This window comes from Raphanus sativus, chromosome 9, assembly GCF_000801105.2.
Source record: "Raphanus sativus cultivar WK10039 chromosome 9, ASM80110v3, whole genome shotgun sequence".
Lineage (NCBI taxonomy): Eukaryota > Viridiplantae > Streptophyta > Magnoliopsida > Brassicales > Brassicaceae > Raphanus > Raphanus sativus.
The window spans coordinates 4616569-4640531 of record NC_079519.1 but is presented as its reverse complement, the minus strand read 5'-3'; the positions used below and the strand labels follow the sequence as shown (position 1 = coordinate 4640531).

Here is a 23963-nt window from a genome sequence, read left to right as displayed (position 1 = left end):
ACTGGGCGAGTAGAGACATTAGATAACTTAACCGGAAACTAAACCGGCGATTATAAAATTCGATTTGATAAAACCGTCGAAATGATTTTGCCACGGTAGGGTGTTATAAAGACGAGGGTATAACAGACTTTTTTACAATAAAAGCTAGGGTTTTCGCTTCATATATTGCCGTCTCCCACTCACGCAGCCACTTAAGCTCCCACTCGCCCCCTCTCGTGTAATCTCTTTACACTGCAGAAATCTCATCTCGGAGAAGAAGTAGAGAGAAAAAAAACAATAATGGCGACTAATGGATCTGCTAGCTCGAGGCAGCTTTCCCAGAAGGAAGCCGACATCAAGATGATGTGCGCTGCTGAGGTTCACCTCGGAACCAAGAATTGCAACTACCAAATGGAGCGTTACGTCTTCAAGAGGCGCAACGACGGTACATAATAATAACTAACACTCTTCATTCTCCTCTTGCAAAAAAATGTTCTATTTGGTTCCGACAACTGTTAGTTTTTGGTCGGCTCGGGTGATGTTTGTTTGTTTGTAGTCTCTGTGGGTTTCTTGATTTTCAATTTGTTTTTTTTTCTACTTGTTAGGTATTTACATCTTTAACCTTGGCAAAACATGGGACAAGCTGATGATGGCTGCACGAGTTATCGTTGCTATCGAGAACCCGCAAGACATCATTGTGCAGTCCGCTAGGCCCTATGGTCAGAGAGCTGTCTTGAAGTTCGCTCAGTACACTGGAGCCAACGCCATTGCTGGAAGGCACACTCCTGGTACATTCACCAATCAGATGCAGACATCGTTCAGCGAGCCCAGGCTTTTGATTCTTACCGATCCACGTACCGACCACCAGGTAAAAAAAAGTCAAAAAGTTTCCTTACAGGACTGATTGTTTTTGTCTTTAACTTGGACTTGGATGTTATGTGTGTGTGTGTGTTGCAGCCAATCAAGGAAGGTGCTTTGGGAAACATTCCAATCATTGCTTTCTGTGACACTGACTCTCCCATGAGGTTTGTCGACATTGGCATCCCCGCCAACAACAAGGGCAAGCACAGCATTGGTTGTCTTTTCTGGCTTCTTGCTCGCATGGTCCTTCAGATGCGTGGAACCATTCGCCCTGCTCAGAAATGGGATGTCATGGTAAGAGGAGGCACAAAAAGAGTCTGTAAATTTCATTTCTTCTACTTCATGTTTGGTGTGTGTGACTTTCTTTTATATGGTACAGGTTGACCTGTTCTTCTACAGAGAGCCCGAGGAGACCAAGCCAGAGGATGAGGATGAAGTTGCACCTCAGGCAGAGTATGGATTACCTGCTCCCGAGTATGCAGGTGGTGAACAATGGACCACTGCTGCCATCCCTGATGCTGCGTGGCCAGGAGAAGCTCAGGCGCCAATCTCAGCTGCTCCTGCCGCTGGTTCATGGAACGATTCCGGTTAGTCTTTACCTATCTTGGCTTTTTGATTGGTTATTCTTTTAATTTACGATCTTAGTTTTAATTGGTTGTTCTTTATGCTGTTGTTTTTTTGGTTTCAGTTGCTCCAGCAGCAGAAGGTGGATGGGACGCGGCTGTGCCACCCACAACTGCAGTGACCAATTGGGAATAAAGTTGATAGCCTTTAACAATGGGCTATTGACATTGTTTTTTTTTGTTACTCTTGGGATTCGAAGAGCTCTCTGTTTTTTTTCCTACAAAGACACTTAGATTACTCTTGTTTTGCACCCTTTTTTTTTGCTGAATGGAATCTCTATTTTATCTCGTTCGCTTTTTCACAAATACAGATTGGTTATTTGCAGCGATTTTTTTACCCAATATATCGCATAATAATGATAACAAAAAAGGGCATTTTGATTAAATATGGTTTTTCTTCTCTACGGCAATAGTCACGGTATTGATTAGCCAATCACATCCTATCAACCCAAGGAATTAATAATTAAGTCTATGTTGTCCAAATGTGTGTGATCGTACAGAGAGTTTACTGTCTATTTTGCGAGTCCAATGAACAAAACTGTACAATATTATTTTTGCTATTGACAAGAGAGAAGAACAAAACAGTTTGAGAGTCGAGACACTCTAACTAGGAAGTAGGAACACAAAAAAAAAACACAAGAACTCAATTGTACAAAACAGAACAACGAACACTAATGTCATTCGTATAAAAAAAAAAACCCATTCAGGACCAAAGATCCATGACATTGACTTCATCTAAGAGACTACTCAGAGACGTCGATGAACCACAGTTTCTCCTCTCCATAAACGGCATCTGGGAGAAACACTCCGTCTGGTTCTCAAAAGCCAGAAGCTCATCCGAAAGCAGACCATTCACGTCCGCTCCACAGTCATAACAACCTTTCTGTCTCTTCTCCGCCGCATCACCCAATATAACATCTTCAAGCCACTGAGTATCGACCTGAGCCGTGTCCTCGTTATTATTTTCCTCCCACAAGAAATCAAGACAGCCACCGAGATCCTCCTCCTCTTCTACCTTCTGAACCTGAGGTTGTTGTTGTGGTGGCTGTAAAGAAGAAGAAGAAGCTTTACGCTTTCTAGAGGATGATTCGTTAGGGAAGTTGAGTTTAGCTTTGGCTCCTCGGAGTCTCTTAGCCTCGAGGTCGTAAGCTCTTGCAGCATCTTCTGCAGTGTTGAACGTCCCTAACCAAACTCTAACTCCTTTGATCGGGTCACGTATCTCTGCCGCCCATCTTCCCCATGGACGTCTCCTGATTCCTTTGTACTCACTACTAATACTCTTCTTCCTCCTCCTCCTCTTCCCATCTTCTCTTTTCATACCTAGCCATGGATAACAATACTGAGACTCTCCCTCCAAGTCGTCGAGTGTCAGGTCAACAACGTCGTCGCGTCTCCAGGATCGCGGCGGCGCTGTGTAATCGGAAATCACTGCTCCTCCACACATTTTTGCCAAGATTTTTTAATAAAAGTTTTTTAGAAGTTTTGGGTTGAAAGTATAATTTCTCTGAATTGTTGAATGTTGGAATGTGGTTTGCTTGGAAGCTGCATATACTCTCTTTTATAGGCAAATCGACCAACGCGTGTTTCAAGGAGCGACAATTGGGCCAAGTGGAGATTAGCTTACCGTTTTACCCTTGCATAGACCGTTCGCTGTAGATTTTTAAAATATTTTACAAGTTGGCCACTGTGATGGAATCTGTAGTTAGATGTAGATGGGAAATGAATCGGATTATTAATCAAAAGAAGCTTAAAAGAAGAAAGTCTCCAATATACGAATATACTAATTACTGTAAGATATGAAGATTATAGATAAGAGCCCTGTTCTTTTCGTGAACGCTGGTCGCAGCGTCAGCGTCAGAAAAACACACTACGACGGAGCCAAATTTGACGGAACGGAAGAATAAAGTAGCCGCTGCTGAAATTTCTGAGACATAAAGTAGAGATGCCGCTGACGCTAAAATTTCCGGCGTCCGTTTCACCATTTGCGGCTTGCTGCGCGACTAAAAACAAGTTGACATTGTTTCATGGATTTCGTGTCCGCCATAGTTGATAAGTGTTATTATTTTGACGCTGACGCTGCGACCAGCGTTCACGAAAAGAACATGGCTCTTATCTATAATCTTCATATCTTACAGTAATTAGTATATTCGTATATTGGAGACTTTCTTCTTTTAAGCTTCTTTTGATCACAATATATTTGAGTCTAATGGCCGTGATCTCTATCTACCCAATTTATAATGCATCGTTTAGCATTCGTTCTTGATTGATTCCTTATGTAATTTTTTGACCTATTATTGTTGCCAAGCATATTATGATATAGTACGCTCGATAATGTATAGCTTTATATAGATTGGTAAGTAAAATTCTACGACCTTTTCCTTTTAGTACAATATTTTTTACTCATATTTGTTCACTCTTTTCAAACATTCCTATTTTAGATTTTATAGTTTTTTTTTTTGAACAAAAGATTTTATAGTATACTAGTCCCGCTTGCTTCACTTATTCATGTACCTCTCATGGAGGTCGCAATGGGTTTTGAACTAGTCGATGTGTGAGTGTGAGCTACAACTTAATATATATTTAAAATATATGTATTACAGATTAATTAATCATAGTGTGATACGAGTTGTTAACCTAACTATAGGGGTATGTAATTAAATACGGCACTAAATTTTGCAACCAGAAGTGGTCTTTAATACTGACTAACTGAACCACGGTTTTCTCCACTAGCTATTTTCAAATCTAGATTTAATCTATCAACCTTGCTTTGAATCTTTTTCAGCAAGATAATCAACGTTAATAGATAAAAGTTGAGTGATAAATAAAAGGATTTGCTATGCCGAGTGGTGAGTTGGACACATTAATTGGATTACAACTTCTTGGACAACGTTTTCTCTAGCTAATTTTGATTACGAATGAGTAGCCGTGCCAAGAATTGTTGGTGCCACAAACCAAATAAAAATTATACACGGTGTTTTACTAAATTGTTGATAATAAAATACTATTTTTAAAGAACCAATTAAGTTTTTTAAATAAATGTTTTATTATTTTGTATTCAATAGGTAAAATATAAAAGCTCTACATACAAGAAATAATCTTCTATACAAACGATTATATGAGTAGTTATAAAGTAAACTTTAATAATAATAATAATAATAATAATAATAATAATTTGGTAAAGAAAAGAAGAATAGGGGCGATTTGTTATATTGTAGTTGTAGAGAATTTACGGTAGAATTTAGTTTATATATTTTGTTGATGTAACTGTATCTACGGTAGGTGTAAGAATTAAATGAGAAAAAAATATTCCTACAACAGTATTTTTTTTAGAAAATAACATTTCTACAACTATATATTTTTTTTTTGGTTTTATCTTTAAAAACTACATAAAGCATGATTATAAATGATTGTGAAATTTTAGACATAGTCATACAGAGAACACAAAAAAAAATCAAAGCCATTTAAATGTGAATATAGCTGAAGTTAATTGGCTACCGATATTTCCAGATAAACTAACTATACAATAATAGTTATTTGCCATGAATGTTTTTTATTTGCCTTACTAGGCACGGTACTTCACTTGATTCTTAGTAAAACCCAAAAGTTATTCTATTTCACATATATTTGGGATTTGACTAACTTTGATTACGGCTAAGATCGGTACATTACTATATTGTCAAAGAAAACCTTGGCCGTGGCCCGTAAATCGTAATCGAATCAATCTTCTAGTGCCCGCAAAATTCTAAACTCAATCTCTTAAGAATAAAATTTATCCTTTCTAAGTTGTAATTTATTTCATTTTATTCTTATTTTCTTTTTTCTTTTTCTCTCTCTCTTTGCTTTCTGAAATTAAATATATTAGGAAATATTATTACAACTTAGATTAAAAAGGGTAAATTTTCGTTTTATGGTATCTTTCCATAAAAACTGAAATTCTTATTATGACGAGCATTTAACACCCACCATTAGCGTATATACTGAAGAGATAAAACTTCCTTAACTGACTTCAAACTATGTATATAAATATAATATCGGAATATTTCTTTTTCCTCAGAGAAGTCTCTTTCTTTTCTTGTAACTAGGGTTAATTCAAAGTATTCTTGTGACCCCCCCCCCCCTAATCATCTCTCAACATGGAGGATGGAGAACCTTCGTCGACCAGTACTTGCTTGCCGCTCACGGCACAAAAACCCCAACAAAACCCTAAAACCACAAAAGGTCGACAGAAGATAGAGATCAAACCGATCAACGAGGAGAGCCGGAGGCAAGTAACGTTTTCGAAACGCAGAAAGGGTCTGTTCAAAAAAGCGGCAGAGCTAAGCGTCCTATGCGGCGCGCAGATCGGTATCATAACGTTTTCCCGCCGCGGTAGAATCTTCACGTTCGGTAACGTGGACACACTCGTCGAGAACTACCTGCGCAAGGCGCCCGTGACGCTTAGGTCGCATCCCGGTGGTGGTGACGAAGGAGAGGATAAGTGGTGGGAGAAGGCGGTGGAGAGTGTCCCGGAGGAGGAGATGGAGGAGTACATGACGGCGCTGAGTGGGTTGAGGGATAATCTGTGGACGAGGATCTGTCAGATGGGTGGTGATCATCGGACGGTTCAGATGGATGCTCCGGTGTTTCAGAATCCGACGGCTGCGATTGAATGGAAAGTGACGGATGAGAATCTGACGGTTGGAAACGATCAAAGCCAAGCAGGTAACGGTGGATATCTAGACATTCATCCGGAGCTTCCGTTTCTGTCTCAAAGCCGTCGGTAATGAAGTGTTTTATGTATTACATTTCGGTTTTATAATATTTATATATTGTATGTTTATCTAAATTATTTACCTCTGTTTAACTCAGTTAACTCATGTTTTCACGTTTGATATCGATTTGTTTAGCTCAATTAACTCATGATTTCATGTTTTTGGTCCATGGTCCATAATACAAAAAGATCAAAATAAGGTTTTTGGATAAAAAGCAACATGAGCTTCGACAATCTTTAAAAGTGGAAGCAAACTTAAAAAACTTAGTAGTTGTTCATTAGGGGAGTGTGATAATTAGAGATAGAGTTGAATAAGCTCATCGCTAACAACAGAGGGAGAAAGAACACCAAGGTCCGTGAAGAGTAGCGTTAGGTACTGAGGCGGAGTATAATCTCTAGCCGACATTTCTACTTCCACCTTTGCCGGAATCTTCACACCAAACTCTATCGGTCTCAGCGCCGGCGCCATGTCCTTTTGGTCTAACGGGTAAAGCCTAGCAAACTGCAAACACACAGAAACGAGTTTTTCATTACGATTATTAAACACCCTCTTCTCCTTCTCCTGGAATCTTCCTTCAATAACAAAATCAAACATTACCTTGTAACTCTCGGCTGCAACATAGACCGGCTTGTTCATGCTGTGCGCGACGAGTGCGATCTGGTAAGTTCCCATCATGTTGATGATACCTCCGCTTTCTACAACTCCATCTGCCCCGACGAACACCATGTCCACCTCGTCCATGCTATACGCCACAGCTGAATCAAGCAGCAGCTTCACTGGAACGTCGAGCTTCGATAGCTCATTCGATAACAAAACTCCCGTTCCATCCGGCCTTCCCTCTGTAATATTTTCATAGAAAAGGTTCAATGAGAGAGAGTCTACAAATACTACAAAATCACAAGAGAAACAGACCTAATGCCAACATAACGTAGATCACAAGCACCAAAATGTCTCAGAGACTCATAACATCATATACAAACCATTACGTGGCCCAAGACATTAACTGGCTATGACGTCATACCTAATAGGAACACAGAGTATACAACAACTTGTACCCAATGTTCTAAAAATCGTTAGGCGGTGGTTAGGCAGATTATAGAGGATTATTGTCGATTTTGATTTATTGAACTACCCATTTTTAGAACCCTAATAGGAACAGAGTAGAACAAACAAGTGTGGATATTTAAGAGACACGAAAGAGAAAGGAACCTGTGCATAGAACTCGGAAGAGCTTGTTGTTTTGAGCAGCAGTCTTGAGTATTTCAAGAACAACTCTAGAGAGTCCATGAACCAATATGGTACAACCATCGAATATAAAATCTTGACTAAGCATTGCAATAATCTTACGAGCCTGCAACAAAAGTCACCAACACCTTTCAGATTCTTCTTCTTCTTCTTCTTCTTCTATTATGATGTTAAAAAAGAAAAGTACCTTGCAAGAGATTTCACCAAACTTCTCAGCACGTTCAAGGAGACGAGACTTTGCCGAATTGAAATCCTCGTACTCCAAAGCAGACGTCCTCGTCACGTATCTTATAAACAGATCGCATCCAGCAGTCAAGGAGATCGATGTCTTGTCCCATAACTAACAACAACAACAACAAAATTAAAAATTAAAAACAGAACACTAAAGTTTTGTCCTTTTTGTCTTGTTCATTACCAAAACAAGAAACGATTGAACCCGACTAACAACAAAAAATAATAATAAAAGGAGATTGAATCAAATGTCCCATGACTAACAACAATTTTTTTTAAAACAGAACACTAAAGTCTTGTCCTTTCATACCAAAACAACACACGATTGAGCCTACTTACAACAAAAAATTAAGATAATACAAGGAGATTGAATCAAATGTCCCATGACTAACAACAAATAGATTAAAAACAGAACACTAAAGTCTTGTCTTTTCATTACCAAAACAAGAAACGATTGAAATGATTAACAACAAAAAAAAAAATACAAGGAGATTGAATCAAATGTCCCATGACTTAACAAAAATAAAAATTGAAAAAACAGAACACTAAAAGTCTTGTCTTTTTCATTACAAAAAAACATGTAATGAAGTTAGTTTAAGTTTTTCACCTTGAGTGTGTCGGAAGCTTTCTTGAGCTCAATCTCAAGCTCCATCATGGTGCTAGCCTCGCTCGCGCGTATAACCGCGGCCAAAGCTCTTATAGCCGCGACGGCTTCCGCCAGATCCGGCTGTTTTCTCCAGCCGTTGAACTCCTCGATCACGTTGAAAGTCTTCTCCTTTCCGAGCTCGGCGGCGGACGAGTCGGGGTGCTCCTCGCCGGAGACGCCGCCCACGGCGGCTTGGGCCTGGGCTAGCCAGTCGCTCGTGATGACGCCGTGGTGCGCCGCTCGGGTTTGGTAGTAAGCGGAGATGGCGTCAGGGTTTTGGAAAGGAGCTCGCGCTGTGGTGGTGTTGTCTGCAGCCATGGGAGGTGAATCGGAGGTTCGTCGCCGCTCGTCGTCGAGGATAAACGATGCTGATCTTCTCCACATTTCTTTTTCTGTTCTTTCTTCACCAAAAAAAAAAAGAAATTAAAACGTCGCTTTCTTGAGATTCTTGGTCTGATTATCCATATTAGGCCCATTAATAAGCCCAATAATTATTTTCGATTCTACTTGCATCTATGTACTTCTCAAAATTTAATCAAGAGACTTTTTGGGTAGCAAAGCAAACTATGTTTGAGTTATATTGTTGAAAGAGGCTTTTTGGGATCTAATCACGTGATCTAGTTTGACTGATGTCCCACTAATCTTAATTTTTCTACAACTGTGTATCAAACGGCGAGGATAATCTAATCATATACACAACATTCATTCACTGTATGATTAGTCCTCACATAATACACAACATTCATTCACACGTTAGCCATGAACATATATACTTGGTTGAGACTTGAGATGATGATCATGTGATCGGCACGTGGTCAACAATATAGAGGTCTCAAAGACAAAGCCAATAAGTCACTTAGACCAGTACTGCAACATATCAATTCAATTGATAAACTAGCTCATGTTGCTTGAGTACGTGCTACATTCAATATCATTTCTTGTCTCTTTTCTTTCAACGAAAGTAAAAAAAAAAAAATTATTGTTTACAAAAACAAAATTAAAACACATAATCTTGTCCATCTTCCAAGAATGTTATATAGTTTTCTCGTTAAAAACGAACTGAGTCTTTATAGGCATTTTGGAAGCACCTACTGTGATAGCTTTCCTAGCTACACTCTCGGGTACACCAGCCATCTCATAAAGAATCTTACCCGGTTGAACCACAGCCACCCAATACTCCTGAGGTCCTTTCCCGCCACCCATACGTACCTCGCACGGTCTTCCCGTGACAGCCTTGTCCGGAAACATACGTACCCAGATCTTCGCGCTACGTGGCACGTGTCGCACCATGGCTCGCCTCGCTGCTTCCATCTGTCTAGATGTGATCCAAGCCGGTGCGAGCGTCTGAAGAGCGTATCTTCCGAAGCATAAACGATTGTCGCCGGAGGATATTCCTCTCAGTCTTCCTCGATGGTGTTTAGGGAACTTGCTACGTTTAGGAAATAACGTGCAGCCGTTGCCCTTGCCGCCGGCACTCTTGCCGGGTTTCTTTTTGGAGCTCTTGGAGGAAACCTTTTTGGCACTCTTGGCCGCGGGTTGCTTGGCTGTGGTGCCGCCGGAACTGTTGTGCACCTCTCTGTGACGATTCGCTGTCGTCGCTGGAATCTTGTTTTCTTGCGGAAGTGTTGTGTGTCTGAAGTGCCATGTTCCTGGAACCTAACCCACAGCGATTGTAAATAAAACAAATCAGTTTATAATTTTTCGAAAATTAAACATGTATTTTTGTGAAGGTTTTGTTTTGTTTGTTACCTGTCCGAAACGAGAGCCAGGGACTACAATTATTCCAGAGGGGTTGCGAAGGCTTTTGCAGTAGAAAACATCTGGAGTGGTCTTTGCAGTTTCAGCTGCCTTTGGAGGAAGATCATGATTCTCAGAGCAACAAATAAAAGAGAATATTTTTTTTTGTAAAAGAAATAAAAGAGAATATTAATATGACCAATGCATATGAGAAGGAGATTTTACCACATCGAAGGGGTAAGCATCCGTATCAGACTTCAATTCTTGTTGCAACTTCTGCAATATGAAATCAAAAGGGAAAAAATAAAAATCAATTTTTTTTTTTTTTTAAAAGCAAGGTTATAAATTATGTTCATGATTTCACTAGATAGAGCACATGTAAAGAGAAACAATCAGTGCAAAATCTACAATGATTAAAAGTGACTCATGACGTAACGAAGTTAAAGGGACTAATAAGATGAAATGAAACAAAATCCACATTGAAAATTGAAAACTTTAACCTAAAACAGAGACAATTACAGAGTCTTCCAAAAAAAAAACACACAATTTTAAAACAGTAACCGGATGAGTCAAGTTGAGAACACACCTTTGGATTGATGGAGACAAGAAGAGATGAAGTGGAATCAGAAGCAGACATCTCCAGAGTGGAATATAAGAAACGAGACAGAGTGAGAAGAGGAGATGATGCTGACGAAGATGGGAGAAGAGAGAGTAAGCGTCGGCTTGTGTGTGGTTGACGACGGGTTTGGTCGGCGAGGGTTTTAGCTTGGTTAATCAAGAATGTCCGCATCTTGAGATCAGGACGTGTTATCCAAGCCCTAACTCCTAAGGTTAAAATTTATTTAATCGCGAGGACGAAGGGTTCCAATGTACTGTAAACCACACCGACTGCTGCATACCCGGATCCTTCATTTACAGTACTTTCATTTTGCCTTGTTTACCAAGTTTTTTTTTTAATATTTAATTAAAATCAGTTATTTCCATTTGTAATCAAATCCCAACACGACGCAAAATAAATTCTAGATATTATCATTCAAATAAGTTTTTTTTGTTTCTTTTTATTTGGTTGTTGTTGAAAGAAAAAAAATCACTTTTTTGGGAAAAAAATGTTTTAAAGAGAAATTTTTGGATTCTTTATATTTTAGTCAATAAGTAATAGTGATAAACTGTAAATTAAAAAATGTTTATTATTGATTTATTATTAATTAAAATCAAAATTTATAATCTTTTTCTGTAACAGTCAAAATTTATAATCAAATTTCCATGTTGTATTGATAAAATAATGTATTTTCACCGTAAAATACAGAGACGGGTCAGGCTACTATAGTGGGCCTTAAAAGGCCAATTGATTCCTAAATCAAACCATTCCCTTCCCCTACGGCGTCGTTTATTCCGAGGAGAGAATAAAACCCTAGACATCATCAACCAACCTTGTCCGAACTTCAAAAACACAAAATTTTGATTCAAAATCATTCTACTCCTAATTTGTGATTCTTCTATCATCTATCCGCGCCGCGTTCTCTCGAGGTCACGCTTCTTCGAGTTTCCCTCATAACACCAAATTGTGTGCTTCGCATCCTCTGGTTTGTGTTTCTGCTCTACTACACATGAACATGGTTGATTCTTGCTCTGGCTACTGAAAACTTGAACCTTTCCTATGACTGTTATAGTATCTCGAGTGGAAGTAGAAACCCTAGAAGCTAGAGCTGTGTTGGTAGTTTTGTATTGTAGGTTCACTGTATTGCCCATGAACATGTTAGAATCACGCTGTGGATATTAAAAAAATTGAACCTTTCCTTCTTTAAATCAGTTATTGTTATGGTCTACTTGTTTGGTATTTGAGTTTTTTTTATCTCTTAGGTAGTTTTAATTAGGGATTCTCATGGTTTCAGTTGGTTCCAAATCATTATTGCCATCACAGGATCATCTAGGGAGATAGCTTGATGGGTCAACGGGAAAAGTCTAGGAACAACCACAGTTCCAGGAAGAAAGGAATGGGTAAGAAGGACCAGAAAGGTGGTCGTGGGTTTGATGGAGATAGAAACAAGAGGAACCAATCCGGTGGTGAAGCCAATGTAAAAGCAGCGTCCAAGAAACAATCCGAATTCGAACATCAGAATCAGTTTGTCAGGTAATGGGAGACGTTGAACACAAGGACTTAACTAAGATTTGTTTTAATTTTTTGTTATTTATTTATAAGAATCGCTACTGAATTGTTTGATAACTTTCTGCAGGAAAGAGATTGATCCAGAAACCTCAAAGTACTTCTCTGAGATTGCCAATCTCTTTGATAGTAATGGAGTTGATTTAGAGGAACGTTCTTGCATATGCGGAAACGCACTTGAGGAGACAAGAGGGAGGGAGTATGAAATCGCAACTGATTATATCATAAGTCATGTCTTGCAAACTCTGCTTGAAGGATGTGAGCTTGATCAGCTTTGCAGTTTCCTGCGAAACTCTGCTTCTGTGTTCCCAGCCATTGCGATGGATAAATCTGGCTCTCATGTTGCAGAGTCAGCTCTCAAATCATTGGCCACACATCTGGATAACCCTGATTCATATTCTGTTATTGAGGAGGTTTTGCATTCCATATGCAAGGTACTTATTATGCTATTTTTTTTATGTATGACAAGCATATTGAGCTTGTTTCTAAATCTTATTTCTCTTTGGTCAGGTGATTGTGGATAAACCTCTTGAAATGATATGCAACTGCTATGGTTCTCATGTTCTCCGAGCGCTTCTTAGTCTTTGCAAAGGAGTCTCTGTGGATCCCCCTGAACTTCGTGGCGCAAAATCATCAAAAGCTCTGGCGAAACGTTTGAATTTGAAGACGTCTTCTCATTCAGATGAGAATAATCTTCAATCCTCTCATCAAGGGTTTCCAGATGTTTTTAGTTACCTATTATCAGGGATTGTAAACTGTAGCAGAGAGGACATGAAATATCTCCAAGTCGATCAATATAGCAGTCTGGTCCTACAGGTATATTTAATGTCCCTCTCTAATCTTTTTGTTCATTTGCAAGCAGTTTAGTTCGTATGGAATGTTATTTATCTTGCTCTCTGATTCACTGGTGATGTTAAATAAACTTCTTTTGACAGACTGCTCTCAGTCTAATGCTGAAACAAGACGATGAGTTGCTTGAAGTCATTCCTCTTGTTCTGGGCTGCAACTCTTCAAATGGAGAAGAAGAGGGGGTTCATATAGAGACTGATGTTGCCAAGGACATTTTAGAGTCAATGAAGGATAATTCATTCAGTCATTTGATGGAGGTAACTGAGTTGCTTATACGAAGTTTGTGATAAATTGCACATACAGTTGGTTATGGACATGTTGCATGATTTAGATTGTATGGTTATAGCCACTTATCTGTAGTAAGAGTGTAATTATTCTCAAGTCATCTTCTTGTTTCTGCATGTCGCTTTCAGGTGATTTTGGAAGTGGCTCCTGAAAGTTTGTACAACGAATTGTTCAACAAAGTTTTCAAGGATTCGTTATATGATCTCTCTCTTGATCGATCTGCAAATTTTGTTATTCAAGCTTTGATCTCCCATGCAAAAAACCAAGAGCAGGTATTCTGATCCTATCCACACTTCATTTTTTTTCTTTCTGTTTGTGCTATTTCCTTGAAGCTGACAAACTTATGCTCAATTCCTTTTGTATGCTAGATGAGTGTGATATGGGAAGAATTAGGTCCAAGATTCAAGGATCTTCTTGAACAAGGGAAGTCAGGTGTTGTGGCTTTTCTGCTAGCAACTAGCCAAAGGCTTCAAAGTCATGAACATAAGGTTAATAAACTCAACTGAAAGTTACTTGTTTCGTAGTTTAAAGTAATGTTTTCTTAAAGAGAATTATACAGATATTTCTTGCTGATTTGACAGTGTTGTGAGGCCCTTGCTGATGCACTATGCTCCAAAAACGAGACACGTATCTTCATTGCTCAGCGGTTGTTGTTTCTTGATAACTACTTTTATTCTCAAGATAAATCTGATTGGGAGTGGGCGCCTGGTGCAAAGATGCATCTCATGGGTTGTTTGATCCTTCAGGAGATTTTCAAGTTTTCTAGCGTATGTTTCCTTTTCTTCCTGGTGTTGACACAATAGTTTCACTGGATTTAACTTCCCATGAGCGTTCACATTATTTCCAATTTTTTTTTTGGCTCAATTCTCTCAGGAACTTATACAGCCATACATAACAAGCTTAACTTCTATGAAACCTGAGCATATCATTGAAACAGCAAAAGATTCCAGCGGAGCACGAGTTATCGAGGCCTTTCTTGCCTCAAATGCTGCTGCAAAGCAGAAGCGTAGACTTATTATAAAGTATGCACTGCTTCTTTATGTTATTTTGTTTATAAGATTACAATACCCAAAACTGAAGCATAGGGAATATTGGCATAGTTATAGTTTTCTGATTATGTTTCTTCTCATCGATGACTTCTTGACAGGTTACGTGGACATTTTGGCGAGCTCTCATTACACACATCGGGCTCATTCATTGTTGAGAAGTGCTTCGATGCATGTAACGTGGCACTAAGGGAAGTCATAGCAGCTGAATTGTTGGATGTGAAAGCTGATCTCTCAAAAACAAAGCAAGGGTTTCTGCTTAGGAAGCTCGATATCGATGGGTAAGATCTTAATCACAAAACTTACTTTACCTTATTTAATGGAAGTTGTAAGATCTTATAACCTTCTTTTGCATGGAATCATTTTTATTTGTTGCAGTTATGCCTACAGACCCGAACAGTGGAAATCAAGACAAGAAGCCAAGCAATCCACATATAACGAATTTTGTTCTGCATTTGGGTCCAGCAAATCAAACTTTCCAAAGAACACCTTTGTTTCTGACGCATGTGAGGATGCATCTGAGGACTTAGAAGTAAAGAACACAAGGAAAGAGAGTGACAATCGTCCTACTACTTCGGGGGTTAAGCGCCACCGAGAAGAACATGCTAGGGATACAAATGTATCTTCTGCAGGTGGCAAAGGGACGAAGCAGAAGAAGAGCAAAACTAGTGAAGCAACAGATAAACCAGCTACCAAGAAAAAACCTTTCCTTTCTGGCGAGATGATTGGAAAGAATCGGCACTCAAATAAATTTAGATTTTGAAGGTTAGACTGCTCCTAATCATATTATTTTTTTCTCTAAAATTTTATTGAAGATGACAGCATAGTTAAAAAGCTTTTTTGGCTAGATCTACCCTCACTAGATTGATAAGAACAGCTGTTTTTTTTTTCCGGATTACACTTCAAACGAACTAAAGGTCTAAGCCTACTCTAGGAACTGTTAACAGTAGCAAGCTTATAGGATTTTATGTTTCAATTACAGATCTAGAAATAAGTGTAAGTAGTCTACACTACCAAAAATATTTTAGAAAGATTCAAGTCTTTCAGGAGAAAAAAAAAATGAAATCTATGGTTTTGTTGCTGTGATCTGCTGGTTTGTACTTCCTCGTGCATATGTTAAGGGACCTTTCCTGATACAAAAATACACATAGGGAGATGTATTAGAAAAAAACAATTTGAGATGTGTAAAGATTGAAGATTGATTTGGTGTGTGGTATTTGTCTTTACCTGTTCTGTATAGGGCTGGAGCCGCTCCTTGGGATTCTTCGGAAACTGTCTTTTTCACCTCTCAGAGAATCCTCCTTCATCTCCTTGTTTATGTTCAAATCTCTTACAGTTTTACTTGAAGCTACATCCATGGAAGCTGGCACCATCTGACGACACTCTACGTGATTCTTGCTGCTATACAAAACTAGAAGTAGCAGAATCAGAGCTGCTGAAATCGAACCAGGTGTATGGGATCTCTTCATTGTGAATTCTCTTTTTGATCTGTTTTTTTTATCTCCGAGCTGTTAGGCTCTTCTGTTCCTTGAGACTGCAACTGAGAAAACTGTTTTTTGAGTTTAAAAGAAGGGGAGAGACTGAAACACTTGTAGGTTATATTATTGTTCTAAGTTACTTTTTTGGATCTAATCACGTGCTCTAGTTTGACTCCTGTGCTCATAATTTTCACTTTTTCGCAACTGTGTTTCATGAAGGGTATATGTGAATGAGATGACTTGATCATCTTACTTGCACACCAGATGAGGATCATGTGATAGGGCACGTGGTTACTGGTACAGTTTCTAGTAGTATTAGTTTAAGTCCATGAGAAGAAAGTCTGCTGGGTTAACAGCTCATGTCGTTTATAATAATCATCAACGGTTTTACATTATTTTATTTTAATTATTGTTACAAGATTTGAAAAGAGTAGGAAAGAAACATAAAAGACCAAAAATGAATTTTGTCTATACGAACCCCTTGCTAGTTCTGTTGTGTCGATTATGGTAAAGCTCATTGTAGTCCTAGTGTTTTGCAAGAACTTCCCAGTTCATTGCTCCTTTTTAGCTTCAGAGCTATGCTCTGGTGAAGATTAGAAAGCACTATAGGACTCTTGTGTTGATGTTTAAGTAAAGCAAAAAGCTCTGAGTTTCAAATTCCCTTGGATTGGAATAGATAAATGATATACTTTGGATAACAAAGAAATGTGTCAAACACACAAAGCCAGTGAACAAGCAGAGACCACTACACAGTTTTTGACATCTTCATGCAATCTTTTCATTCGGCTACTAATCTAATAACAACCTTCAAGGATCAACAGAAGAAGAAGAAGCAGCAGCAGCATTGGAGTTACTATTACTACAAGAGACTCTCTTGTCTCTGCTCAGAAACCTCCTTAAAGACCTCAACCTGGTTGTCATTGGAGACTTTGGCTCTTCCTCTTCAGCAATAAACCTCATTGATGATGATGATGACGACGGCACATTTTGACTTCTAGTTGCAGAATCATTGATATCAAGAACAAGAGCATCATGACTCTGAGAAGCAGCATTATTACCATTACCCTCTTCTTGTTGAGACCCAACATTGGTGTTTCTGGTACTAACCTGATCTTGGCGACCCCATACCAAGACATTGGTGGGGAAGTCCGAAGACGAAGTTGAAATTTGAGACAAAGCATCTGATGATGATACATTCTCAGGAACTTGTTCAATAATCCCCTTTGAGCTAGCTTGGTCAGTGCCAAGAACAGCGTTTCTGCAGATGGGACAAGTTGAATGAGACTGAAACCACATGTCAATACACTCAACATGGAAGCTGTGTTTACACTCTGGAAGCAGCCTAGCTTTGTCTCCTTTGACGAGCTCAGACAAGCAGATAGCACACTCCAAACCTTCTTTGCAAGTGTCTTGTCTGAAAAAGACAACAGGCAACGAGCTGAGCTCGAAAGGGGTAAGCCCTCCAGTGTTGGGTAAAGCGTCTTGCTGCCCCGGGGCGAAGATAAAACGACGTCGCTGGCGGCGAGTGAGTACCACCGGTGGAGCAATGGATGATGGTTCGTCTTCTTCTTGCTCTTGTTGCTGCAGCTGCTGCTGGAGGTGATCTATTCGCCACCAGTAGAGCTTGGCGTAGAGGTGGAGGATAAGGACGAAGAGAACCGCCATGAACAGAACAATGACTGCTGTGAGAATGATCTTGCTTGTGACCTCTTCCGTTGTTAAGTCTCCGAACAATGAGCTATGAGCAGATCCATCACCGTCCATTGATGACAACAGTGAGTGTTCTCTAATGAACCCAGAAGCTGAAACTGCTCTTTTGTTTGAAAAGGATGGAGCCTTATGTGAAATTAGAGGGTTTTGTCGGAAAAAGGATGGAGCTTTGTTGTGAAATTAGCAAAGTGCAGAACAAGAAAAGGTCTCTGTTTCAAGGAGTGAAGGTAGTGAAGAAGAAGAAGAAGGGAATGATAAGAGAGAAGCAATGAAGGAGATGACATCGAGGAGTGGGGCCAAGTAACTCTTCCCTATAAAAACCTCTCCACTCCAACCACGTTGATTCTTTCTTAATTCTTTTCTTCTCCTTTAACTTGTTTTTGTTTTGTCTTAATCCTCTCCATTAACGAAAATAATACTAATTATTTTTTTACTGCGGAAAATATGATTTTTAACAAGGGTCAATTTGCTCTATATTCATAGCAAGCAGAAAAATCAAAGAAGTAACCATGCATGACTTTTATAGGGAAGTGTGTCTGTTTACCACAAAAGTGGACAAGAATCTCTTTTTACGCGCGTGATCGTCTGTTTGACGCATTGTGCACAATTAACTAACTATACTATACTATACTATACTATTTTTAAAATAGTATAGAAAACAAATTGATACCAATACTATAAAAAAGATTATATATTTGGTTAGTTTACACTTATATTTCTATTATTCGATTTTACAATAGAATGTAACACATTAACATAATATATAACAATGTTACTTATTTCTATGTTTGGAAATGGTTTCGGAAAATCTCCTATAGGCTCCCTTGATCTTATATATCCCTTTCTATAATTTTATTTTTGATCAAAACCCAAAATCCCAAATCAAATCCTCCCTCCTCTTCAAAACTATACCCTAACCCCCCCCCCAAATGGATTAGTGAACCCATGGGCAAGTATTTAACTTCTGCACCTTTCAAATTTGGAAAATCGAATAACTCTAAACCCTGAAACCTAAATCCAAACCATATATCCTAAACCATATACTCAAACCATAAACCCAAAAGAGGAAGATTTCCGATTTGTGAAGAAGCTAGTGGCATTGTCAATAAATTTGAGGGATTAGTAAAAAACCACCATAAGAAATAGAGGAGAAGATGAAACATACTATACTACAATCATTAATTAGTATAGTCGTCCAATGTAAGAGGATACACCATTAGCAAAGGGATGATGGAGGTGATGAAGTAGGGGGAAAAATACCACATGAATTGGAGAAAAAGAAGAGAGAGTGGGAATAGGTGATGAAACAATGATTGGCGACATTGCTGAAAGACAAGACATAGAAATTATGTAACAGTACACATCGTTGTGTACTATTCTATATTTATCAAATAGTATAGTTCGACGTAGTGTATACAGTTCATTTTCTACACTAGCTCTAAACCCAAACCCTAAACCCAAACCATATAGCCTAAACCAAAACCCTAAGCCTAAACCCAAACCATAATCCAAACCATATACCCTAAACCCAAACCATATACCCTAAACCCCAATCCTAAACCCAACAATGTATCCAAACCATATATCCTAAACCCTAAACCTAAACCATAAACCCTAAACCCTAAACCCAAAGGAGGAGGATTTCCGATTTGTGATGAAACTAATGGCATTGTCAATAAATTTGAGGGATTAGTAAAAAACCACAATAAGAAGTAGAGGAGAAGATGAGACATACTATACTATAATCATTAAATAGTAGAGTCGAGCAGTGTAAGAAGATACACCATTAGCAAAGGGATGATGGAGGTGTAGTCGGAGTTGATGAAGTAGGAGAAAAAAATACCCAGAAGAATTAGAGAAAAAGAAGAAACGGTGGAAAGAGGTAAGGAAACAATGATTGGCGGCATTACTGGAAGACAAGACATATAGATGATGTAACAGTACACATCGTGGTGTACTATTCTATATTTATTAAATAGTATAGTTCGACGAAGTGTATACTGTTCATCTTCTCCACTAGCTCTACGCATCCTCTGGTTCTTAATCCCATATATATTGGATAGTAGTAAAATTGTAAACCCAAACAAAGATATGAAGAAAAAATCAAACACTTGGTCGATATAATAATTATACGTCGTGTAACGTACGGTTTCATAAACTTGTAAATAATCATTGAATAAAAGAAAAAAAAAACAAAGATCAAGTGAGAGTGAGAATGAACAGGAATAAAGTGTAATTTTTGTCATTATACATATTATATAAAGAATATCGTAGCACTCCGTTCACTATGGTTACCGCCTCAATTCTAATTGTACTATAGTCATGCGTCCAAATTTCCCTTTTAACAATGCATTTATTTAAAAAAATTACTCTCTATGTTCCTAATTATAAGATATTTTAGGTAAACCATGTTTATTAAAAAATTACTTTTTATCTAAAAAATATTATTAAATTATAAATTATAAATTATCTTACCATTACAAAATATAATTATTAAATTTGATTGATTATATAATTTTTGATAAATAAAGTTACATAAAAAATATGAGAACATCTTACATATTAGAAAAAAATTATTCTAAACATTTTATATTTAGAAAAAGAGAGAGTAAAAATGTTTAAACTAGTAAGTAAATAAACTTAACGAAAATGCAGGATTTTTTTATTTGTTAATCTTTGAGTAATAATACCGATGTTGCAAACAAACTTTACCAGTGGAAAATTTGCATTGACCCTCTTCAAAATTACTCTAAGCAGGGCAGCGGCTCAGCGATCTCTAAGTCCTCGAAATCTGATCTCCCGTCAGACTCATCTGATGTGGAATCCTCTGAATCTGAGCTGGAAGAAGGAGAGTTCTCGGTTCATGAGGATGATTTTGAGGTTGTGCGGAATAAAAAGAAATTTGCAGGTCTGTTGAAGTCGGGCCAGAAAGGAAACAGGGGCAGGAGCCCCAAAACCAATTTTTAATATATGGCGACAGACATTTTTTGTTGGAATGTACGCGGTCTAAATAACTATTCCCACCGCAGCGGATTACGTAAATGGTCTAGGATCAACTCACCTCTTTTTGGCGGAATTCTTGAGACTCATGTGAAGCATCTCAAGATGAATAAATTTGTCTCTCAGCTCTTTCCGGGTTGGTCTGCTGAAGGAAACTACAGTTTTTTCTCCCCTCGGAAAGATATGGCTTGTGTGGCATCCCTCTATTCTAGTTACTATCCTATCTAAATCTCTTCAGATGATAACAGCGGAGGTCACTTGGCCTACTTCGCCTCAGTCTACGTTTATTATTTCTGCAGTCTACGCCTCTAACGATCCGGCACAGCGTCAACTTCTTTGGAGCGAAATCTCAGCTCTTGGATCTTCTTTTGGCATCAGCTCAAAGCCTTGGCTCATCATTGGAGACTTCAACCAAATCCGAGATCCCTCAGAACATTCTCTAACTCCTTCTCTTAATAGTGATAAAAAGATTAGAGATTTCAATCAGTGTCTATTAGATGCTAATGTGGATGATCTTAATTTCAGGGGAACCACTTTTACTTGGTGGAACAAGAGGAAGCTAGCTCCCCTTGCAAAGAAGTTGGATCGGAGTTTGGTTAATGATGAATGGTACTCCATCTTCCCTTCCTGCGTGGCGTTTGTAGGCAAACCAGACTTCTCTGATCACGCGGTTATCACAATATCTTTACAGCCGGATCAGGCCAGGACAAAGAAGCCTTTCAGATTCTACAATTTCCTGATTCAAAACCCGGGTTTTCAAGCGATGGTCTGTGTTAGCTGGTTTTCTGCAAACGTAACAGGCTCTGCAATGTTCAGGCTCTCCCGGAAACTGAAACTCTTGAAAAAAGACATCAGAGACTTTAGCAAGCTGAACTACTCCGGTATCGAAAAGCGGACTGCACAGGCTCACGAAAAGCTTCTGCAGGCGCAAACAGCAATGTTGTCTCTCCCTTCCACTGTTAACGCCACAACTGAGCTACAGGCCCTTAAGGAATGGGAGGAGCTTTCTGCAGCGGAGACATCCTTTTTCTTCCAACGATCACACGTCAACTGGCTTGCTTGTGGAGATGGTAACTCCAGAATCTTCCATCGGTATGCTTCTACTCGCCAGGCCATGAACCACATACATTTCTTGCTTTCTGATACGGGGGAAAGGGTGGATTCTCAAGAAGGCATTCAAAAATTATGTGATAATTATTTCTCGGATCTCCTTGGAAGCCCGGTCTCGCCTCAGTTGTTCGTTCAAAGTGATCTAGACCTGCTATACGATGTCAGATGCTCCACCGATCAGCGCCTCAGATTTGAGAAAAGGTTCACACCCGAGGAGATAAAAGAGGCATTCTTCACACTGCCTAAAAATAAATCTGGTGGACCGGACGGTTACTCGGCTGAGTTTTTCACTGCAGCGTGGCCTATCATCGGCCCAGAAGTTACTGAAGCGATCTTAGAATTTTTCAGTTCTGGAAAATTACTAAAGCAGTGGAACTCAGCGAACCTTGTCTTAATCCCCAAGAAGCTGAATGCCTCCTTGACGACAGACTTCAGACCTATATCCTGTCTTAACACGGTGTATAAGGTAATTGCGAAGCTACTGGCCTCAAGGCTTAAGGACATTCTGCCATCTATGATCTCCAAAGCACAGTCGGCCTTCCTTCCAGGTCGTCTCCTTGCAGAAAATGTCCTACTGGCCACTGATCTGGTTGATGGATATAACTCGCAGGCCACATCTCTGAGAGGTATGTTGAAGGTTGACTTGAGGAAAGCGTTTGACAGTGTGCGTTGGGACTTTATCATTGCGGCTCTGAGGGCTTTGGCAATTCCTGAGAGCTATATCACCCTGGTCTCGGAATGTCTTACAACCGCTTCCTTCTCGATTTCAGTTAACGGGACAACCGGGGGTTTCTTTAACAGCACCAAAGGGATCAGACAAGGTGACCCGCTTTCACCCTATCTCTTCGTACTAGCCATGGAGTGTCTCTCTCGCCTCCTGCTTTCTCGGTTTGAAAATGAATCCGTTGGATACCACCCAAGAACCTGCGACCTGAAAATCACGCATCTCATGTTCGCAGACGATGTCATGGTGTTCTTCGATGGATCAAGCAACAGTCTTCATGGGATCTCTGAGTGTCTAGATGATTTTGCCTCATGGTCAGGCCTACTGATCAACGCGACCAAGACTGAGCTCTTTACGGCGGGTCTTGACCAAAGTGAAACACAAGCCATTGCGAGCTACGGTTTCCCTCCTGGTCAGCTCCCCATTAGATACCTCGGTCTGCCCCTCATGAGCAGGAAACTGAAAATTTCAGAGTACGCTCCGCTGATGACAAAACTCACAGCCACATTCCAATCTTGGTCAGTGAAGATACTCTCTTTTGCTGGAAGACTGCAATTATTAAAAACTGTCATCTTCGGAATCGTCTCGTTTTGGCTATCAGCCTTCATTCTTCCTAAAGGCTGTATCAAAGGGATTGAATCTCTGTGCTCTCGGTTCCTTTGGTCTGGTGACATAGAAAAAAAAGGCATAGCAAAAATTGCATGGCAGACAGTTTGTCTCCCCAAAGACGAGGGTGGACTGGGCCTTAGAAATCTCACGGTTTGGAACCAAGTGCTGTGTTTAAAATTCATATGGAGACTTTTGTCTAAAGCTCACTCGCTGTGGGTTGATTGGCACTGGAGCACTCATCTCAATAACACCTCCTTTTGGGAACTTCAGGCCTCGGCAGCGGACTCTTGGACTTGGAAAAAGCTCATGGATCTCCGTCCTCTGGCCTCACAATTCTGCAAAACCAGGCTGGGAAATGGACTAACAGCAAGGTTCTGGTTTGATTCTTGGACTCCCTTTGGCCAGCTGATAACTTATATAGGGAGTGGGGGTCCTAGAGCACTTAGGATAAGGTCATCAGCGGTGGTAGATGATGCTATTATCGATGCTCATTGGTCTCTTCCTCATCCTAGATCACAAAAGGAAGTTGATCTCCATACTTATCTCACCACTATCTCTTTGCCATTACATGTTCATGTGAGTGATGAGTATGAATGGATTGCTGGTAATATTGCTTCTACTGTTTTCAGGTCGTCCAGCACTTGGGAGGTCATGCGCCCGAGAGGAGAAACACAGGACTGGTGCGATGTGGTATGGTTCAAAGGCGCCATCCCCAAGCACTCTTTCACCATGTGGATCGCGAACTACGACAGGCTACCGACGAGATCTAGACTGGCTTCGTGGGGGATGCAAATCTCTCCACTTTGTCCTCTATGCTCGGCATTTGATGAAACAAGGGACCATCTGTTGTTATCTTGTGATTACAGTAGAGACATTTGGAGGCTGGTTATGTGGAAATGCAGACCCCCGCATACG

The 23963-nt window shown here is 39.5% G+C and overlaps 8 protein-coding genes across 11 annotated transcripts; 3 read left to right on the top strand and 5 right to left on the bottom strand.

Annotated features, from left to right (window-relative positions):
* The first annotated feature begins 182 nt into the window (after window positions 1-182).
* Window positions 183-1752, top strand: LOC108828583 (40S ribosomal protein SA). Its single transcript, XM_018602322.2, has 5 exons — window positions 183-424; window positions 585-847; window positions 937-1134; window positions 1220-1427; window positions 1529-1752. The coding sequence occupies exons 1-5, from the start codon at window positions 280-282 to the stop codon at window positions 1597-1599; spliced, it is 885 nt and encodes a 294-aa protein (XP_018457824.1). The 5' UTR covers window positions 183-279; the 3' UTR covers window positions 1600-1752.
* A 240-nt stretch (window positions 1753-1992) lies between these two features.
* LOC108828584 (ethylene-responsive transcription factor ERF073) lies at window positions 1993-3491 on the bottom strand. The gene has a single exon (XM_018602323.2). The coding sequence runs from the start codon at window positions 2905-2907 to the stop codon at window positions 2167-2169; it is 741 nt and encodes a 246-aa protein (XP_018457825.1). The 5' UTR covers window positions 2908-3491; the 3' UTR covers window positions 1993-2166.
* A 1995-nt stretch (window positions 3492-5486) lies between these two features.
* Window positions 5487-6336, top strand: LOC108827755 (MADS-box transcription factor 23). The gene has a single exon (XM_018601235.2). The coding sequence runs from the start codon at window positions 5597-5599 to the stop codon at window positions 6224-6226; it is 630 nt and encodes a 209-aa protein (XP_018456737.1). The 5' UTR covers window positions 5487-5596; the 3' UTR covers window positions 6227-6336.
* A 65-nt stretch (window positions 6337-6401) lies between these two features.
* Window positions 6402-8743, bottom strand: LOC108827766 (uncharacterized). Its single transcript, XM_018601246.2, has 5 exons — window positions 8298-8743; window positions 7647-7799; window positions 7424-7565; window positions 6812-7053; window positions 6402-6715 (listed from the first exon to the last, which is right to left on the bottom strand). Exons 1-5 carry the CDS (start codon window positions 8718-8720, stop codon window positions 6509-6511), a joined length of 1167 nt encoding a protein of 388 aa, XP_018456748.1. The 5' UTR covers window positions 8721-8743; the 3' UTR covers window positions 6402-6508.
* Window positions 8744-9201: 458 nt separating this feature from the next.
* On the bottom strand, window positions 9202-10976 carry LOC108827753 (60S ribosomal protein L16-like, mitochondrial). 2 transcript variants are annotated; one of them, XM_018601232.2, is made up of 4 exons: window positions 10660-10976; window positions 10299-10349; window positions 10086-10205; window positions 9202-9992 (listed from the first exon to the last, which is right to left on the bottom strand). In XM_018601232.2, exons 1-4 carry the CDS (start codon window positions 10861-10863, stop codon window positions 9369-9371), a joined length of 999 nt encoding a protein of 332 aa, XP_018456734.2. In that variant the 5' UTR covers window positions 10864-10976; the 3' UTR covers window positions 9202-9368. The 2 variants fall into 2 exon arrangements, with proteins under 2 accessions (XP_018456734.2, XP_018456735.2); XM_018601233.2 differs by having other exon boundaries at window positions 10086-10184; window positions 10660-10975.
* Window positions 10977-11497: 521 nt separating this feature from the next.
* LOC108827765 (pumilio homolog 23) lies at window positions 11498-16049 on the top strand. 3 transcript variants are annotated; one of them, XM_018601244.2, is made up of 12 exons: window positions 11498-11656; window positions 11995-12204; window positions 12308-12671; window positions 12748-13053; window positions 13173-13343; window positions 13500-13643; window positions 13740-13859; window positions 13953-14138; window positions 14245-14393; window positions 14519-14698; window positions 14796-15182; window positions 15658-16049. In XM_018601244.2, exons 2-11 carry the CDS (start codon window positions 12017-12019, stop codon window positions 15178-15180), a joined length of 2193 nt encoding a protein of 730 aa, XP_018456746.2. In that variant the 5' UTR covers window positions 11498-11656; window positions 11995-12016; the 3' UTR covers window positions 15181-15182; window positions 15658-16049. The 3 variants fall into 3 exon arrangements, with proteins under 3 accessions (XP_018456746.2, XP_018456747.2, XP_056851507.1); XM_018601245.2 differs by having other exon boundaries at window positions 11501-11656; window positions 11966-12204; XM_056995527.1 differs by having other exon boundaries at window positions 11503-11689.
* Window positions 15219-15886, bottom strand: LOC130500436 (uncharacterized). Its single transcript, XM_056995528.1, has 2 exons — window positions 15645-15886; window positions 15219-15547 (listed from the first exon to the last, which is right to left on the bottom strand). The coding sequence occupies exons 1-2, from the start codon at window positions 15884-15886 to the stop codon at window positions 15484-15486; spliced, it is 306 nt and encodes a 101-aa protein (XP_056851508.1). The 3' UTR covers window positions 15219-15483.
* A 492-nt stretch (window positions 16050-16541) lies between the features above and the next one.
* LOC108827768 (RING-H2 finger protein ATL3) lies at window positions 16542-17964 on the bottom strand. The gene has a single exon (XM_018601249.2). The coding sequence runs from the start codon at window positions 17657-17659 to the stop codon at window positions 16703-16705; it is 957 nt and encodes a 318-aa protein (XP_018456751.1). The 5' UTR covers window positions 17660-17964; the 3' UTR covers window positions 16542-16702.
* Window positions 17965-23963: the final 5999 nt, after the last annotated feature.

What these genes read in the sequence shown, in the direction of transcription:
- LOC130500436 (XM_056995528.1), bottom strand. Translation starts at nt 15,886, where the DNA reads ATGAAGAGATCCCATACACCTGGTTCGATTTCAGCAGCTCTGATTCTG. An exon ending in TCCAGCCCTATACAGAACAG is followed by an intron (nt 15,548 to 15,644) that starts GTAAAGACAAAT and finishes TTTTTGTATCAG; the next exon opens with GAAAGGTCCCTTAACATATG.
- LOC108827766 (XM_018601246.2), bottom strand. Translation starts at nt 8,720, where the DNA reads ATGTGGAGAAGATCAGCATCGTTTATCCTCGACGACGAGCGGCGACGA. An exon ending in TTGGTGAAATCTCTTGCAAG is followed by an intron (nt 7,566 to 7,646) that starts GTACTTTTCTTT and finishes CTTTTGTTGCAG; the next exon opens with GCTCGTAAGATTATTGCAAT. An exon ending in TTGCAGCCGAGAGTTACAAG is followed by an intron (nt 6,716 to 6,811) that starts GTAATGTTTGAT and finishes GTGTGTTTGCAG; the next exon opens with TTTGCTAGGCTTTACCCGTT.
- LOC108827753 (XM_018601232.2), bottom strand. Translation starts at nt 10,863, where the DNA reads ATGCGGACATTCTTGATTAACCAAGCTAAAACCCTCGCCGACCAAACC. An exon ending in TTGTCTCCATCAATCCAAAG is followed by an intron (nt 10,350 to 10,659) that starts GTGTGTTCTCAA and finishes TTCATATTGCAG; the next exon opens with AAGTTGCAACAAGAATTGAA. An exon ending in ATGCTTACCCCTTCGATGTG is followed by an intron (nt 10,206 to 10,298) that starts GTAAAATCTCCT and finishes TGTTGCTCTGAG; the next exon opens with AATCATGATCTTCCTCCAAA.
- LOC108827755 (XM_018601235.2), top strand. Translation starts at nt 5,597, where the DNA reads ATGGAGGATGGAGAACCTTCGTCGACCAGTACTTGCTTGCCGCTCACG.
- LOC108827768 (XM_018601249.2), bottom strand. Translation starts at nt 17,659, where the DNA reads ATGGACGGTGATGGATCTGCTCATAGCTCATTGTTCGGAGACTTAACA.
- LOC108828583 (XM_018602322.2), top strand. Translation starts at nt 280, where the DNA reads ATGGCGACTAATGGATCTGCTAGCTCGAGGCAGCTTTCCCAGAAGGAA. An exon ending in CTCAGAAATGGGATGTCATG is followed by an intron (nt 1,135 to 1,219) that starts GTAAGAGGAGGC and finishes TATATGGTACAG; the next exon opens with GTTGACCTGTTCTTCTACAG. An exon ending in TGGTTCATGGAACGATTCCG is followed by an intron (nt 1,428 to 1,528) that starts GTTAGTCTTTAC and finishes TTTTGGTTTCAG; the next exon opens with TTGCTCCAGCAGCAGAAGGT.
- LOC108828584 (XM_018602323.2), bottom strand. Translation starts at nt 2,907, where the DNA reads ATGTGTGGAGGAGCAGTGATTTCCGATTACACAGCGCCGCCGCGATCC.
- LOC108827765 (XM_018601244.2), top strand. Translation starts at nt 12,017, where the DNA reads ATGGGTCAACGGGAAAAGTCTAGGAACAACCACAGTTCCAGGAAGAAA. An exon ending in TTTTGCATTCCATATGCAAG is followed by an intron (nt 12,672 to 12,747) that starts GTACTTATTATG and finishes CTCTTTGGTCAG; the next exon opens with GTGATTGTGGATAAACCTCT. An exon ending in AAGCGTAGACTTATTATAAA is followed by an intron (nt 14,394 to 14,518) that starts GTATGCACTGCT and finishes ACTTCTTGACAG; the next exon opens with GTTACGTGGACATTTTGGCG.